General features: G+C 40.2%; 1 protein-coding gene across 2 annotated transcripts in view; it reads left to right on the top strand.

Annotated features, from left to right (window-relative positions):
- The window catches only part of RAB31 (RAB31, member RAS oncogene family), a 62,160-nt gene that overhangs the window by 28,320 nt on the left and 15,732 nt on the right, over window positions 1-18,108 (top strand). For both annotated transcript variants that reach the window (XM_036406681.2, XM_036406682.2), the window contains exons 3-6: window positions 1,143-1,224; window positions 11,380-11,451; window positions 13,308-13,414; window positions 17,932-18,041. In XM_036406681.2, the coding sequence (XP_036262574.1) occupies window positions 1,143-1,224; window positions 11,380-11,451; window positions 13,308-13,414; window positions 17,932-18,041 (371 nt within the window). The remainder of the gene's footprint in view (window positions 1-1,142; window positions 1,225-11,379; window positions 11,452-13,307; window positions 13,415-17,931; window positions 18,042-18,108) is intronic.

Genomic DNA, 18,108 nt, shown 5'->3' with positions numbered 1-18,108 from the left:
AATGCCTTCTGCTCAATTTGGAAAACAATTTTTCTCTGTTACCATAATTATGAAAACTAAAGGGATTTTTTTTCCCATTGGGAGATTAAAATGTGAGCGCTAGCTTCACACAGGTGATATTATTTGTCTGCACAGATAAGGGTATTTCTCTTCCAAATTATTCAACTGCTTTAAATATATAATCCTTGCAATCAACAGTAGCCACTGTGGATCTATAAGTTCCCATTTTTGAAGCTGTGAAGTGTTGCTTATTGGTTTGAGAGGGAGAGTGACAACTGAGTGAATACACCCTGAAAACAACCAAGAAATGTGCCCATTTTTTTCCATAGTTAGTATTTTCATAAACAATGCAGCATTGTTAAATTCAAACAATTTGCAGATGGCTTTAGAGGAGAACTCTGGTATATCATTCTCAGAAAATGACATTTGATGTCATTTGGTGCTTTTGTAACAGCCATGCATTCTATCAAATGCATCTTTATGAGCCAGGAAAAATGTTACCACAACAAAAATGGTTCAGCAGTACCCAGATAGGATGGGGAAAATAGAAATCTGCCAGAGTTTGGCAGTCTTTCCTACCAGCTTTCAAATGAACTGCTGTAACACAAAAAAGCCTATAAATTTGTAACCTTCTTTCCTAAAAGAAAAAACTTTGAAAATACAGACCTATATAATTTCCTATGGAAAATAAAAACACTATGAAGACTTCTTCATCCCAGTTGAAAGGGAGAACAACTTTCTTGCATTTGTTTAGCGTGTGCACTCCAGCAGGTGACTTTTCTGTTCCCTGGTGATCCAGTCTCTTATCTTAAAGTGAAAAGTGGTACATGATGTTGTCTGTAGCCTTTCTCTCAGGTCTGTACCACCGAGAAGATGGAGTTAACAAGCAGAAGAAGCATTTGTGCTCCTGGACCCATGAACAAATGCCCTCTGAACTTCAGAGGCTTTTCCCTTCTTTTTAAAAAATACATCTATAAGTAGCATATGTCCTATCTGAGAAAAGGGAGACTTCTGCAGGTATTTTATCAAGGTTTTGGAGTTTTCCCCAAATGCAGTCTAATCCAGAAGAACTCCCTAAGGTCTACTGGTTACATATTCAGAGTGTCAATTATATTATAAATTTCTGTTTTCCTTATTTCCAGAGCATCCTTCATGACTAAAACTGTGCCATGTGGGAATGAGCTTCATAAATTTCTGATCTGGGACACAGCTGGTCAGGAACGGGTGAGTATTAGTTTGCAGAATGCTTTCCTGCTCTCTCTTAATGTGTTGATGTACTTTTTCTAAACCTTTCATTTTCAGAAGACTTTGTAAGTATCAACCTCCTGCATCTTTGCAAGGCTCTGCAATGCAGGTGGTCAGCAGGCACCAAGGACGTAGGTTCCCTTTCCTTGGATGATGAAAATGCAGACAGACTGACCATACCACTTACCTAAAAAAACCCCAAACCATGGTATGAATTGTCAGCCACCTTCCCTAAGACAGCTTGAGCAGTGCCCCAGCAACATCCAGTTCCCCTCTGGTTTCATCAGGTTCCTGTGTGGCAGCTCTCATTGGCATTGGGAAGGCTTTGACTTGCAGCCCATGGCTGGAGTGGTCTGAACTTAGGTGGTGACTCTGATCTTGTCTTGGATTGGGACAGTGAATATGGGCATGGCTTGTGTCTGCTGTTATTATTTATATTATAAGAAATTGCCACCAGCAACCTGAACCACTTTGGGGTTTTGTTGCCACCAGCAACCTGAACCACTTTGGGGTTTTTTCTTGATTTTTTTTAAGTATATGAAGAGAATTGCTCAGATCAAGCAGCTTTTCCTTTGACTTAAAAAAAAAAAAAAAAAACAACCAACCAAACAAAAACAAGCCATAATGGATTTTTAGGCATTAGTTCACCTGGACTGTAATTCTGGTTGATAATTTTTTTCCTTTTAATAACCTCAGTGACAGTAGTATGCAGTACTAGACTCTAGACTGTAGAGCTGTAGGTTTCTCTTAATATATGTCCACGTTTCTCTTGAGAAATGGAAAAACCTATGCACACTTATAGAACATCAGACTTGTGAAATGTCACAGTGTCTCTTCATAGGAAATTGCAGCTATGCTCACATTAGGCTGGGATAAAGTGAGATGTTTATACAGCCTGGATGTCAGTCCTGATACATCCTACATCCTATGTATTCTCCATACCTTGTATGTGAATTGTGGGCAAAGAAGATTTTTTTACTCTTAATTGCAGGAAATGCTTGTGCTTTTATTTGTAATGCACAGTGTGAGATAAAGTGACTGATGAAATCTGTTGGCTCATAACAATTCAGTAAGTTATTTGTCATGGGAAAATAGACATTGAAAAACATATTGAAGCCTAATTCCTTCCCTTGAATCTTGTTTGTTCCATTTCTGCATGGTCTGGAGCTGATAACTGACTAATTATTGCAAGAGCTAGCAAAAGTTCAGTTTTCTTTCCCATGGTTTCAGTTTCCTTGCTTATTCTCTCTCTTTTCCCTCCACTGCTCTGCTCTCCTTGTCTTTTTGGTTTTGGTTGGTTTTTTTTAGCACTTTACACACAAAACTCAGTTGGATTAATAATTATATGTATTTTCCTACATAGTATTTTCCTATGTATTTTCCTACATAGTCTAAGGACTCTCAAAGCCCTCTAAAATTTGGTGAATGGTAATATTCATATTTACATATTTACTGAAAAAAATGATGCCTCATTTGAGGCAGGAAATCTGTGACTGAGCTCTAACTCTTGGATACACAATTCATCCTTCCCAACTAGTCCCTTATGTTTCCTCTCAATTTTTTTTTAGCTCATCGTTTTTCAAACATCTGCTTTCCTTTTTTTTTTTTTTGTGTGTGTGTGTGTGAGAAACTGTGGTGAGCAGTGAGCACCACAACCTTTGTTAGATTGCTTAGAATTTATTACAGATATGGCATGTTAAAGGTTTTCATTAATTAGTAATCACGAATTAGTCCAGGGACCATCTATTTGTTGTGTGTTGCACAGTGTATTCCCAGTCCTTCACTAGGACTAGGAAGGTGTCGAGTGGTGTAGTAAACAAAGTTCACTGGCCTTGAGTGCAAGCTATGGAGGCAGACAAGTTTCCCAAGGCAAGGTCCATACTGGTCCAGGTCATTCCCTGTCCTAGAATATTCCTGTTTTACATTGCAGCTAAAGACATGATGCTTCTCAATATCTGTCTTACTATAATCAGAAAATTTTGGTTGCTTTGTTTTGTGTTGCTTCTTCTGATTCAAGAACAAATGTCTCCCCCCTGTTAATTTTTTTCTGATTATCCTCTGACCAGCAATGATGACCCAACATTTCCAGCCTATCCCTATTGCTGTTTTCACCATGTACTGTACTAATAAATGTCTTCTGAATGTTGTTTCTGCTTTGAGAATTGTCCTTCCCTTGTTCTTTGCAATTTTTGTTGATGCTTTGTGTCCCACTGCTGAAGCCTGTCAGTTGTGTCAGTCTGTGCTGCTGAGAGCAGTGTTTAGGACTCCCTGCTCTTTCAACATTGCCTTCATTTGACTTCACTCTCCTAAATGCAAGGCCAGGCATAGGCTTGTGCTTATTCTGGAGCTGGGGTGCCCTGTGCTTCCCCAGCTGTGCCAGCTGTGTCTCTGTGCTGATGTGGAACCCTCACAGCAGAAGAGCCCTGGCTGAGATTTAACTGAGGCCTCACTTAGGCCATGAAAGTCAAGCTCAAAGCTTAACTATGATGGAGCAGGCAGGCAGGACAACAGGAGTGGCACTTCCATGGTCCTCATGCATGAGTTTGTCCTTTTTAATGAGTTTTCATTCCCCTGTTCAGGATTTTCTCTGAGAAGCTGCTAGCTTGGAGTCAATGCTGCAGAGTGACAATAATGCAGCAGAAAATGGAGATTAAAAGCTTTTCTGTCATATCCCTGGTGGGGGTGAATGCTGAGTGTGCTTCTTAGGAGGAGACCCTGGAGAGGGGTATGGGGCTTGTGGTGAAAAATTCTCACAGTACATGATTACAAAAGGAGAGAGAGCTTCTTAATCCTTTTATCTTGGGGTTTTTTTTTTCTTTCCCTTTTTATTGACTAGAAAGAAACAAACTGGTAGAACATTTCACAAAATCCCCCAATCTTCTGTGCCTAAGTACTGCTCTCTGTGGACCTGGTTGCTTTGTGTTGGTGCGCTATCCAACAAACTCGCTTTATTTTTTTCTTCACAGTCACTTTTTCTCCACGCCAGTATTTCCCAAAAGTCACTTTCCCCCTCCTAGCTCACGTTTTCTCCATTAGCTTTGAATTGTTGCAGACTTTGGGACTTACATGCCCAATAATTGTTGTTATTAGCCAAGATTCCCTCCCCTAAGAAGAGTCTCCTCGCAAGTTAGTTAATGATGGTTTTATTAGCATATATTTTGGTTCATGGTGCCTTAAGTAGCTTTTAATTACAATGTTTTGTTTGAATACCTTGGGTGACTGCCAGCTTTCCATTTTGCCAGCTGAGGAATATTGTAGCAAACAGGGAGTCTGAGGGCTGTGTTTCTAGGGCAGGAAAATTTATCTCTGTCCTTTTAAAATTTACTGTGTTGAACTCTGGGACTTTCAATTTTGTTTAATAGAAGAGGCCTCCATTCCTTGAGCCCAGTTTAAAGCTCGATAGCAATTATCCTGAGTTGTGAGCTTTTTCTTCTTTTGTTTTTTAACCTTCTCCATTTTCAGGAAAAGACTGACTGATGACATGTCCACAGCTCTTTATAGCTGCCTCTTTTCTGAGTGGCAGTAGTTGTCCTGGTGGTTCAGAGACAGTGGCACAACACCATCTATCAATGACTTGAATTATTTCTGCAGGCAAAACACAGCCTGAATTTTGCTCTGTGGTGTCATAAATGTGGCTTTGATGATGTCCCACAGCTCAGTCAGAGTTGGGGTGGTTCATTGTGTGCGGTGTGAGGACCTCTTGCATGCTGCAAGTGTTGACAGGTGATTCGGCAGTGTCTGAGAACACAAGTGGCATTAGAGCTAGCAAGCCAATATGTTATTTGTACTATTTTCAGAGTGAGCATAAAGCACAGTAAATAATTTAAGGGATGCATTTAAATGTGTTTTTCCTTAAGCTTCAGCAAATTTGCAGCACTTGTAGCTTGATGGTGAGTCATGGTTTTGGTGTAGTGTCTTTTGCATCCTTTGTTTAATGACTGTAAACTTCAGAAAGGCTAAGCACAGGTCACTTCTGTGATGTTGCAAAGGTTTGTTTTCTGCCTATTTAAAATACCTCTAAAAGGTTAGCCTAAAATGTTGAGATTTTTCCTTCTTCTGTTGAAGAATTCTTAGACATTGGAAAAAAAATGCTCACTTTTATATTTATAGATATAATTTATAGATATATATTTAATCTTCAATTTAACTAGTAAAAAATACCTGTAGATCAGAGACAGATCTTTCCTGATTTACTCAGCTTGCAAATCCTGAGAACTGGAATTTCAGCCTTCAGTCATGTAAAGAAAACTACTCAAGGTTTTAAAATGCTAAATGGTATCTGAAAGTGGCTTTCATGCATAACATTTTTCCCATTTGCTCTTTGCCAGCTGAGAATGTCAGGAATTTTGTATCCCTCCCTGTTCGAGGAGCTTGTGTGTCAGGATAATCTGTTTAATGCTTTTGGGTTTTGCCTTTGCTTCTCTCTGCACCACCACAATTTTCTGTTTGTTGGCAGCCACTGCCTCGAAGGTGGCAGGAGTGGGGAGTGTAACTGCCCAGACTTGGGCAAGTGTCCTTCAGGTGGCTTTTGGGACAGGACTGAAGGGGTTTTGTGGGAGTGGCCTGGCAGGAAGGGTCAAGGACAGGAGAAACAGGACACCCAAAATCACCTGCAGAGGTGTGGGAATGACCTGCTGGGCAAAGGGACGCGATGTATGTTTGAGGTAAGAGTCCAGAAAGTGTGAGTGGGTGTAATAGGAAGGGGAAGGAAGTTGCAGGACTGTGACGCTGCCTGCATGTGTCAGCGAGCAGCTGAGCCAGAGGCTGTGTCTGTCCTTGCCATGAGTGGCACCCAGATAAAGAGTAAGAGTAAGGATCTCTGACTTTGAGAGGAACCAAGTGGTTTTGTCTTTGGCCACTCAGATGCAACATATGTTGTCAGAGAGCAGCTTCATAGGAAAGGGAGTGAAATTTAGTCAAATGATCACAGCTGTCAGGAAGCAAATCTTGTGCTGCTGTGCACCTGCAGGTGCTTGAGAAGGCTCTGAATTCAGAGTGTGCAACACTTGCTGAGCACTGGTGATTCTGCTCAGTCTGTGCACCCTTATCCTCTCCAGCTGTGCTTATGGGCAGAATTATCATCCTTTTGCAGTAAGAGCAGGTAATGTTCTTTACAGTCTAGAACAGTAAAAGCAACCAAGTGCAGGAGTTAGGTGGTGGTTGTAGTTGCTGGTTTTGCTTTTGTTTTTTTGCCTCTTGACTGTGGAGTTGGGAAGAGGCAGCCCTGCTGTGGCTGTATGCCAGTCTTGGGATATAGCACCACAGGATGGTGCAGAGAGCTGTTGACATGAATTAATGTTCCCTGGTGTGCCTGGCAGATTGAATGAATACCAACTGTCTTCAGCAGCATTTGTCAGCCTGTATATAAACAAGCAGGAGTGGTAGTTTTTATTTCTGTGTTCATTTGGCCTCTGTTTTGCTTTCTAAATCAGCATTATATTAGACAGGGTTAAGAGACCTCCACTACCACAGCTCAGGTGTGATTTACACTGTTTTCCCTTGATTTTGGTTTTCTGCTCCAAGTAGGATGTGATAATTTTCCTTCTTCCCCATTCCTTACTTTTAGTAAAGAGGAAACATGGAGGAAACCTGTGACCAAATACACCCCTCTGTGATGAGATGCACAGGAAGCAGAAAGCAAAATACGACACTGCTTTTAAATAGGTGGTAAATTCCTTAATGGCTGCTTGGTTCCATCTTTTTGTCCTTTACAAGGGCAAAGCTTCTGTTGACTTCATTGAGATGGCCAGATGAGGGGTTGCAGAATCCCAAAATACTCCTGGAATCAATGAGAGAAACTCTGGTTATGCTCAGCTTGCATTTGCACCATGTAAGACTGAATTTGCTCCCTGTACTATGGGGCTCTAAAGGGTTGAGCAGCTTCTAGTTGGACCCTTGGGTTCTGCTTTCAGAGGAAATTTCATAATGCACATGTGGCCTCACTTCTTTGCTTAGTGTCAGAGACGATGAACCACAAGGGCAAAGTGGAAGTGTTGGTAAGGAGTGCAAGGAAGAAGGCGCTCTGAGCCCAGTCAGAATTGCTCCAGGATTCAGGTGACTGTAGGTATGGAGCACACTGTTTATCTCCCAGGAGGAGAGTCCTGGAAGTCTGCATGAAGTAATTGATTCTGGGTTTTGGCATGTTTTTGGAAAAATAAGTTTCTTATTTATATTTTGAGAACAGAAGCCTGGCTGTTGGATTGGGAAATGTACCCCTGCAACTTGAGCATGGCACTGTGTGGATTAGCAACCTCAGCCTCACCAGTTGTTATCAGCCTTTCCAAAAGCAAAATGGGACTAATGAGTGATGCAGTTGGTCAAACAGGCAAACTTTTATTGGTGGACACAAAATGAGAGGCATGAAACTTCTTAATTCCCTCAGTAGGTGACCTGCTAAGGGTAATTTACTCATTATGCAGAGATGGGAGGTTTTCCCAGTGCTTAGAAGGTGGAAAGCAGTTGAGATGAAGTTTGGTAGTGTAAGTACCAAGATTCTGTATTTTTTTGCTCCTAACAAAAATATATGCTGTAAAGTTGTAGGTGAGTTTTTAAATTTTGGGGTTCTTTTGGGAAACAGAGGAGAAAAGCCACCTCTGAATTTTTCACCAGTTGAAGGATGATCATGTGAGTATGATGCAGCCATGAGAAAAGTGTTAGGGGATGTGCAGTTAAGGTTATTCGTTCAATGTCTATAATGCTGCATAGAAACCTGGTCACCAGCAGTCAGGAAAGATGAGCTGAAGCTGGACCAGGCACAAGGAAAGGTGATTAGACCCTGACTTCTCCCTTTTACCTCAGAGTGTAAGAGCCTGGTATAGCAGACTGGCAAAGTTAAATCTGCAAGTTTGTCACTCACTTATTAATATTTCAGCTAAAGGCAATCAGTGATCCCCTAATTTTACTAAGTCAAGGTGCAAGCAAATTACAAGTAATTTAGTAATTAGGAATTCAAAATGTTATTAATTGTCAAAGTAATATGATCCCTGTAGCAGTATAATGAAAAAAGAAAACTAATTATTTTAGGCAGAACATTGATCAGCTTTTGAAATGGGCTCGGAGTGTGATTATTTGTGATGGTGGGAGCTGATGGAAATCTCTTTCTGGTCTTTGTTTTCCTGTTAGGCCAAGGGGATGTGAGCTGCTGCAGCCTGCAGGAAGGGGTGACATCTGCCAGTGCTGCCCTTGGCTGCAGGTTATGGAGGGGCTGGCTCCCTGGAAAGCTGGGGCTGTAACCTGAGTGTTTGTGTGGAGTGGCTGCCTGAGCATTTTTATGTGGCCCTTCTCAAGCAGTATTGTTCTTATGCCAAATCTCAAACTGTTTCTGTTTATCCTAATTTTCTTGGGAATTACTGGTTACAGGAATACTGAACTATAAAATCAAGGTTATAGACATTGTCATTTATGATACAGAAGGTAGTCCCATGAGATATAATTTTGTGAGCTGTTTTTTTGTGTGTCACTTGTTTTGGGCATCTGTCCCACATTTGGTCCTTGGCAGGTGAAAAATGTGCAGATTAGTATTTTGTATCCCTTTAATTAATTTGGTGTGACTCTCTTTTTCCAATTAATTAGGCCAGAAAAATGTTCAAGAGGACTTTGCTTTTGGGCACTGATTTAAAAGAGAAGTCAAACATCATTATTTGCACGATATTGGAAAATTCATGTTCATGAAGCCTATTTGTTGAGAGTCTATCATTAGATCATGAAATTCATGCAGTTACAATTTTTCAGCCCCTTTTGATTAATTCAGTGTTGCAAAGAGGCTTTTTCTGTTTTCTTGTAGAGAACAGTGATTTCTTGTGACTGGGACATAGTGTATTGTTATGCTTGTTTATTAGCCCGTATAAGAGAATGACAAAGGGCATTTTTTTGTTGTTGTTTGCTTGTTTGTTTTAATTTTTTTTCTTTTTTTCTTTCTGGCCCTAATACTGCAAATATTCTTCAGTGAAACAGTTATAAAGGGAAGTGTTCTTGTCAGCTGGTCAGAAGAAAAGGGAGAGAAATTCCCAAGATGTTGTACATGTTCTCAGTGTGCTTTCAGGGCCAGTCTTGAAGGAATTTGGAGTATGTGAGTTTAACTGCATGGCTCCTGTGAAATGTGATTACTGTTATCTGAGAGCTCTTTGTAAATTCATGACTACTGTGTAATCTAGATTAAAATGTAATCTAGATAAAGACCAAATCAGCATGTGTGTAGGGTTTGAATGTTTTTTTTTTCCTGGAGTTTACAGACTGGGAGGAGTGTGCCTACACCATGAAAGGTCAGACTCCCCTCCACAGTTAGGGTTCCTGACTTCCAGATTCCTTCAACATAACACTTATGTTGAGGAGATGGTCTTGGCTTGATGAGGGTAGGAGATAACTTCTAGTTGCAGGCATTCAGTGAGCCAACCAGGCAAGATGCCCTCCTAGACTCCTTTGTGATTGGGAAGGACTTGGGGAATGTGGTAGTCGGTGGCATGCCTTGGCCACAGTGATCATGAAACAAGTAATGAATTCAATGTTTTCTTGAGACCTCCTGTGCTGTTAACATACTTGAAAAAGCCCTTCTTGTTATCTGAAGTGATGCCTCAAGCTTGTCAGTGTTTAAGAATCATTTGGACAATGCCCTTAACAAGATGATTTAATTTTTAGCCAGCCCTGAATTGATCAGGCACTTGGTTTACGTGATTGTTGTAAGTCCATTCCAACTGAAATGCTCTGTTCTGTTCTAACATACTGAAAATTTCTGTCATGATTTAGAAGCTTAAAAATTCTGGGAGGCATTTATTGCATTAAGCATGCAAGTAATAAAGCTGCATACTAAAACCCCGGAAAGCACACATCTACCCAACTCCCTCAGGATCTTGGCTGATCCCATTTCTTCAGACCACGCTTCTCGACTGATTCCTCTTTCTTTTCTCATCCTCTTTCCTGCTGTTTTCTCTTATTAATGAGCTCTCCCACCTGCCTCGCTCCCCAAAACACTTGAGCACTTGACCATCTGTCACTGCTGCTGTGCATCCACACTGTTACAAAAGGAAGCGCCGACCTTGAGCTGGTGTGCGTGGTCTGTGATAAATAGCTTACAACCTGGCAAGGGAACCAGCACTGCAAATAAATTGCCTGATATGTTGCACGTGAAACAGCAAGAAATGTGGAGGCTGCTGGAAGTCTAAATGCTCAGTCAGTAGGTACGGATCTGGGAAAAGGATGTGTCCAGTAAATATGCAGAGGTTTGCAGTGTAACACGTGGATCTGTGCGTGTTTGCTGGGCAGTGAGGTTCAGACCCTACCCTAATAATATATTTGATTTAGGTGCTGACCTCAGTTATTAGCTGCAGCTTAATATGCAGCTTTTGCAGATAGCTTCCCCCCCACAAAATTATAAAATGGCTGTGTGAGCATACTGAGACTGAATGCATTTTCCCAGAAAGATTATTTTTGGTTTGTTTGAGACTAAGCTTAGTTGAATCAGCAGAAAGACTTTTTTTTTTACTTCCTTACTCTAATTGTAATTGTAAGCTGAAATTCTAAATCAGCTGCTTAGTCATTGGTAAATTATGAAAATTACGCCGTTCTTCAGTTGTTCTAACAAACATGTTTATTTCTTGGTTTTTTTTCCTCAAAGAATGTTTTCCTTGAAACAAAAAGCTGAAGAGCAACTGCAAGAATCCATGTTTTTTGAAATGTCTTATCATAGTATAGGATAGGTAAACAAGACAGGTGTTCAGATTTTTCTGACAAGTTAGTTTTATACAACTCATTTGCAATGTTTTACAAAATTCAAACCCAAGCTGAATCCAGTCTTAGATCTACAAAGCAAGACTGTGGTTTGCCAGGGGAAGGGTTCCCTATGCCATCAGGTTAGGCTTCCAAGTGCAGTTCTTCCTGTCAAAACTTGTCCTGATGCATTGAATCAGTGAGGGCTGGTTGTGTAAATTCAGTGGGATGAAGAACAGCACGAGATAAAGGAGGTCTGGCTTCTTTGTGTTTAAGGAAAATGAGAGATGGGTGACCAGTGATAAGGTCTGTTCTCTGTGGGATGAAGGAAAGAGGGTGGTCCTGCCATGGCAAGTCTTTGAGACCTGGCAAAGCATGTGATAGTTCTGATTTATTAATGATACTTTCTCCTGGGGTTTTATGTTTTAACAGTTTCATTCCTTGGCTCCAATGTACTACCGAGGTTCAGCAGCAGCTGTGATAGTGTATGATATCACCAAACAGGTGAGACCTTTGGGATGCTTTTTCCCTTTGTTAACTCCTCTGTTTGGGCCTGAGTTTGAGTTAAACCCCACAACTGCAAAATTTAATTTGTCTGGCGTGTATATACTTGGGTAGTTTTGTAGATCTGGGTAGAGGTGTCCAACTGCCTTAAAACATTAAATAAAAAGTCCTGCTTCTGTGTTGTTTCAACTTCATGTAGACAAAAGATTTGAGACTGCATTTTGTCAATGCTTTTTGGGTTTCCTCTGACTAAGACAGGATTCATATCCTGCACTACTCCCTACCACCACCACCTATGTTCTCTGTGTGGAGTTGAATTTTTACTGACAAAAAGCAGCTGTTAGCTTTACCAGCTGAATAGAAATTAAGTTGTTTGCATATTACTGAATTTAAAACTAATTATTTTTATCTAAGCATATAATTTCATGTCTGTATTGCAAGCATCATGTCTTAATTTTCAAACTGGTAATGAAATCATAAGTCTCTGACCTTTTGTCTCAACATTATTCATTTGGAATGAAAATTTTATTTTTAGATCCTTAACTTCTCTGGCTCATTTCTCAGGCAGAGGAGGCTAGGAGAACTCAGATGAATGCCTCTTTCACTCCTTTTGGAAGAAACCCCTGCTGATATATCAGACTTAGTGGAAGTGCTAATGGATGGATGGCCAGGAGAGTTCGCTGGCATTTTATTCCTTTCTTGCCAATTGACTTATTTACTACAAGGCTGGGAGGGCTGGTTTGGTTCCCCAGTGCATTAGTGCAATGATCTGTCGCTGACAGTGGTGGTCACTGTTGTGCAGCAGTGCTGTTCTCCACTGCTAATTTGCCAGGAGAAGGTGAGGAAGAGTGAATCGTGCTGGATTGATACTTTGGATTTAAATATCTTACAGTTGATCTTGTAATATATTGTAAGAATAAAATTTTGCCAGCCTTTCTCCAAGCTTATGTGGAACAGTTCTCAGAATAAAGAGGGGGAAATAGGAGAGGAAGGTCAGTTTCTTCACTTCACTTTCTGATGCTTAATATTCAGTGTTAATCATTAAAGCAGAATGGATTTTTTCCCCGAGTGACTGATATGGCTCTACCTTCGGTGATACTGATACAGCCATTGCTGATTTAGAGGAAACTCTTATGTGCATTTCTGAAGGGGAAAAAATTATTTATCATCTGTTTGGGAGCTCACTTTGTCAGTAAGAATTTCAAATGTGCATTATAATTAGAATCTCCAGAAATAAGTGTTACTTAAAGCTACTACTTCACTGGTGTAAGGAAGTAGAAAAATTACTATTAAAAGTTTGGTAGCATCAGATAGAGTTTGATTTTCATGCTTGGAGGGGAAAAAAGCCAAGTGAATTGTCACCTCTCTCTTCAGTTTTAATGAGTAAATTGAGGTTTACCAGATCACAGATTAGGAAATGCAGGGAAGTGGGCATCTCTGTGGAAGCTCCACTGGATATTACCAAAAATGTGACAGTGATTGAGATGGTAAGCCACTGGACAGAAGTGAAATTAGACAAATGAAGCTCACATTAGGTGAAGGAAATGAGCTATTAGACGAGCTGGAGTAGTTTCTTCATCACTGGAAGTTTAATATTTGGTGCTGTGTTGGAGCAGGGAGGAGGGGAAGTGGAAAAGAGGGAAGCATCCAAGTTCAAGAATTAATTTGAAGAAGCCTTATGGTCTAAAGCTTGAAAAGCAAATTGCAGAGATAGATAAGTGATCTTCCAGTCTTGTGATCTATATAATCATTATTGCATTAATACTGTCAAAGCTGTGCTCCTCTACTTTAAAAAATAGGCAAATACATTGGCAGAGAGTGTGCTGGTAGCTTATTTTGTTATTTCTCTGATGCAGGATTCATTTCATACTTTGAAAAAATGGGTGAAAGAACTAAAAGAACATGGTCCTGAAAACATTGTAATGGCCATCGCTGGAAACAAATGTGATCTGTCTGATATCAGGTAATACTCTCTGATGTTGTTTTCATTGCAGTAACTATATTGTTTTTTCCCTGCAGGTAACAATTTTGCTTCCTTGTTATAATAGTATATAATTTTGGCCTCCTGTACTAGAATCAGTGATTCTAGCAATGCACAACCTCAACAACAGCAACAACGCAACGTCAATTATGGTTTTTTTAACCTCTCTTTTACTGCCCTTCCTCTTTATTTGTACAATCTCTACATCCTTTATCTGCTGAATCATTGGGAATGGAAAAGGGTTCTCTTTTTTGTTTCTCCCTTCTCTTCTATTAAGAAGTGCAGAATGCAGTAAGTGATGAGCAAAACCAGCAATATAAAGCTATGAGGGTGGGCAAGAGGTAAAATATTAATCGCAGAGCTTTGAGAACTTGTGATTTGCAAGAACTGAAACTTTTTCATAATAATGGATGTAGAAAGTGTATTTTTGGGATCTTTTGGAGCATATCCTTAAGTAAAACTTTTGTCCCCTGTGTGAAGCAAAGAGCCTCCTAGATAAAAGAGGGAAGGGTTGAACCCATATCCCCTGCAGAAGAGCTGAGATGATGCTCTTTGGAGTGAGAGGGAAGCTAGAATCGCTCTTCTGTTTGTTAGCTGTATTTTGGATTTGCATTTATCCTTTCAGGAAATGGAAGCACATTCTGCTGTACAGTAGTGATTCTGTTTGTCAGCCCATGACTATTATTTCGTGCTTCATCTATGAGTACAAACTCAATGATCATATTTGATGCTTTCCCCTTATGACCTCATAGGCTCTCATGGCTGTTCAAATACATCCCCATGTGTTTGGTTATCATTACTTTGGCCCAGATTCACCAGAGCTCTGGAGCATGTGTGTAACTTCAAGTAAGTGCTGCAGTGCTTTTATTGAATCAAGGCCTACACGAGAGTTTGACCTGTGTGGGTTTTGTTTTGTTCTCCCCTCTGCCACTGTCAGCCATGAACCAACACAAAGTTGCAACTCACTGCTTTCTGTAAGAACTGAACAAGCCCTAATTCTGGCAAACTTCTGGTTTCTGTTTGGCTAAGGATCAGGGACACAGATGTATTGGCATCTCCTACGTGATGTTGTGATATGCTGGTCAATGTGGTGAAACTGAGTCCTACAAGACAAAAATTTCCAGATACAAAGGAGAAAAAAAGAGGAAAGGATGGTTAGAAAAATAAAACCAAAAGCCAGTTAGCACAAATCAGAGGTTTTGGTTGCCCTGAGAGTCACTTTCAAATTTAAGTGTTCCCAGCAATTCAGTTGCCAGATTAACTCAAGGGTAGTAAGTTTGGAGATGGTGACAAATGGCAACAATTTTAAATGAGTCCATAACCAGCCCTTTTCCTGCTTGCTCTTGCACCAATTGAAGACTTAAAAAAAATCCTGTATCTCAGAAATGTGAAAGTACTGGGCTTCCTCAGAGAGCAACTGTGATATGTGATCTTCTCACCATATTATTATCAACCACTACCTGTAGTTTACTGATTGCTGATCATCCACTTCTTGCTCCTGTTCAGCTGGTATAGCTCTTCTTTGCACAAACTGTTTTGCTGTGTGAATGGTCCTTGTTGTACTCTATGAGCTAATGTCTCTTAATCTTTTTGGTTTTTATGGGAGAGGACATTTTTTCTCCTCATAATTATGAATAGTTTTGGTAATATTTTTTTGTGCAGTTGTTCTTTCTGCATCTGCCAATCTTTTTTCTTGTTGAAGTTATCCAGTGATGTCCAGCTAAAGTTATTTTGGTGAAAAAATAGAGAGTAGACTATCTCATATGTGACATATTTTCACAGTTCTTTCAGAAATCTGATTGTTTATGCAATGCATGCAGCTGTTTGCATTCTCTGTCTGCTTTATGTCTTCAGATTTACTTCAGTAAAAATGGTTTTAGGTGAAACATGTCACCAATTTATCAGATTGTTTCCAATGAGTAGAAAATACGCGTGCCTTTAGGCACAGAGAATTTACAACTAAGATAATGTGAGCACACAGGAGCAAGCTGCTGTTTGTATGCATTTTTGGCATCTCTGCTTGGTTTTGTAGAGCTTTTGGCAGATGTTTTGCTCGATATCAGAGACAGCTGCTTTTAAGACCAATATGAATAGATGAAAAAGAGGTCAAGCTGACCCGGTTCAAGTTGGTTTGATTCTGCCATCTCTGAGTGTAAGAGATAATGTAAGGAGGAATTAATGTATTTCTCATAATCATTGACCAGGCTACCCTCCCTGTTTAGCATCTAAAATTTGGTTTTGAGCTGCCAAGTTGTCCTTGGGACCCTTAGGGATCACACTGCTTTTCCTCAATGTTGTTAATAAGCTATCAGCAGTTCTTGGTGCTCTGTTGAAGTAAATTTCTTCTCCACTTTGAAGGAATTTCTACAGATAGGCAAGCAATTTTATCAACTATAAATCTTCATCTTTGTTGTAGTACTGTCAACTCTTAGAACTGCTGAATGTTCAGCATACTTCTAAGTAATAGGAATAAGGCTTTCTTCTGACAGGGCATTAAAAAGTACTTTAAAAGACGGGAGCTGAAACTTCAATGCTAAAATGTTGTAAGTGTCCTTAGTACTTTTTTGAGCATTACAGAATTCAATAGTTGTAACAGCAGCTAAGAAGTGTTCACTTCCCTAAAAATGTGGTTCACCTCTTTAACAAATTGTGTTCTCTAGAAATCAGTCAAATTTCTCTGGAAATCCTTGTTTAAGAGAATTCAGCAGAATTTCATGCTCAGATCTTCATTCAATGCATCCATAATATTTCCTTATTCAGTAACTTATCTGGACTTCTTTAAATCCTTTGACGTGGTCCTTTACATCATCCTTCTCTCTAAACTGGAAAGAGATGGATTTGATGGGTGGCCTGTTTGATGGATGAGGAGTTGGCTACACTGTGGTATCCAGAGGATGATGGTCAATGGCTCAGAGTCCTGCTGGACACCACTGAGGTCCCTTGGGGATCCATAATGAGGGCAGTGTTATTTAATACCTTCAGTAATGAAATAAATAGGGCAGGAGATTTTTCTCCTTCTAAATACATTTATTTAAAATCAGCTTGGGTGGGAAGGACTGATGGGTCACGCTCATGCTGCCACTGCTTCCAGGAGCGGCATGGAAGAGGAGGAAAAGTGCAGCTTGGTCTGCTGGTCTGCAGGCAGAGCTGGGGCTTCCATCCTCCCCAGAGCACCAGGAGATTCCTGCTTCTTTGGTTTGACATTCGCGGTCCTCTTTCTAGCCAACATCTTTTAGGTTAGGGTGAGGGGTAAAAAGGGTCTTAGCAGATACTGGATTCTGTTCCTCACGTCTAGACATCACTTCAATCCCTTAATTCCATGTTGGCTCGTTGTTTTTAGGGGTTTTTGCTAGGTTTGGTGAGGGGTTTCTTCATTTGCATGCCAACCCTGATGTCCCCTCCACTTCACCGTCCCCCGGGTGCCACCCTCCAGGAAGCAGCAGGGTGCCACTCGACAAAAAAAGGGAATTCCCAACTATCAACAACAGGTAGTTAACGAAAAACTATTAACAACAGGTGATTACAACAGCAAACAGTTAGAACTCCACCCTGGCAGCAACTGGCCCAACCTGTGAACTCTGCAACCTTTTAAAAAAATGGGCAACTTTTCTACTCATAGCAAGTAATGACACAGAAGGGTATGAGCGTGTCAGACACATCACCCAGCTGATGACACCAAGCTGAGTGACGTGTCTGACACGCTCACACTGGGAGGAAATTGTACGAGGAGTCTCTGGATTGGTGTATTGGAGCTGTGGGGTGAAGCAGTCGGTGCAGATTCTGCTGCTGCTCAAAAATCAGGAGTAGAGGTGGTTACAGATAGCAGTGCACAAGGGCAGATCCAGCTCTGCCACCTGGCTCACAGAGATACAAGGCCAGCATGGGGCTTGTTTAAAGCAGAGGTCTTTTTGAATGCTGTAAACTGCATTTGCCAGCTTTTGCCATATGAAGTACTGGTTACAAAATGAGAGTGTTTGGTCTGCTGGTGATTTTCAGATGGTGTCAGTTTGGTGAAATGGCAGTGAACTGGCATTCATAGATTGCTGTTGCTGATGTTCTCAAAGTCAGTGGTTTTCTTACTTCAGAATCTCTGATTTCCTTGCTGCTTGCAGACCAAGACACATGATGCTCTTGTCGTTTTCATCCACAACTGTTGTACCCTATCATGTTCGAACATTTGGCATGTGGAGAGTGCTTTTCTTATCAAAGTCAAATATAAAACACAAACAAATGTGATTTTCTTTAAATTTTCTTCCTTTTCGCAAGGCATGGATTCAGCAGCAAGTTGCAGAAATCTGCAGACTGATCAATTTTGTTGAAATTTTGATGTATTTTAATAGGATTATCTAAATGTCATATGAAGAAAGACAGTACTGCTTTTATGGAGATGAAGAGCATATTAACGCTCAGGCTGTGTTTGAGGTTGTTTGGGGTTTTTTCTTAATTTTTTTTTTTTAATTTGGCTTCTTTTATTTATAAATGTTTTATTTTCTTTTCAGGGAGGTTCCTATGAAGGATGCCAAAGAATATGCAGAATCTATAGGTGCAATTGTTGTTGAAACCAGTGCAAAGAATGCTGTTAACATTGAAGAACTTTTTCAAGGAATAAGTAAGTATATGTTCTCTTTAATTAATTAATTTTGATTGTTTAGAAGTTTTCTGAAAATAGCTGTCTG

Source organism: Molothrus ater, chromosome 1 (genome assembly GCF_012460135.2).
Source record: "Molothrus ater isolate BHLD 08-10-18 breed brown headed cowbird chromosome 1, BPBGC_Mater_1.1, whole genome shotgun sequence".
In the NCBI taxonomy this organism is placed as follows: domain Eukaryota; kingdom Metazoa; phylum Chordata; class Aves; order Passeriformes; family Icteridae; genus Molothrus; species Molothrus ater.
Note: the sequence above shows the minus strand (reverse complement) of the source record. Positions and strands in the feature narration are given on the sequence as shown.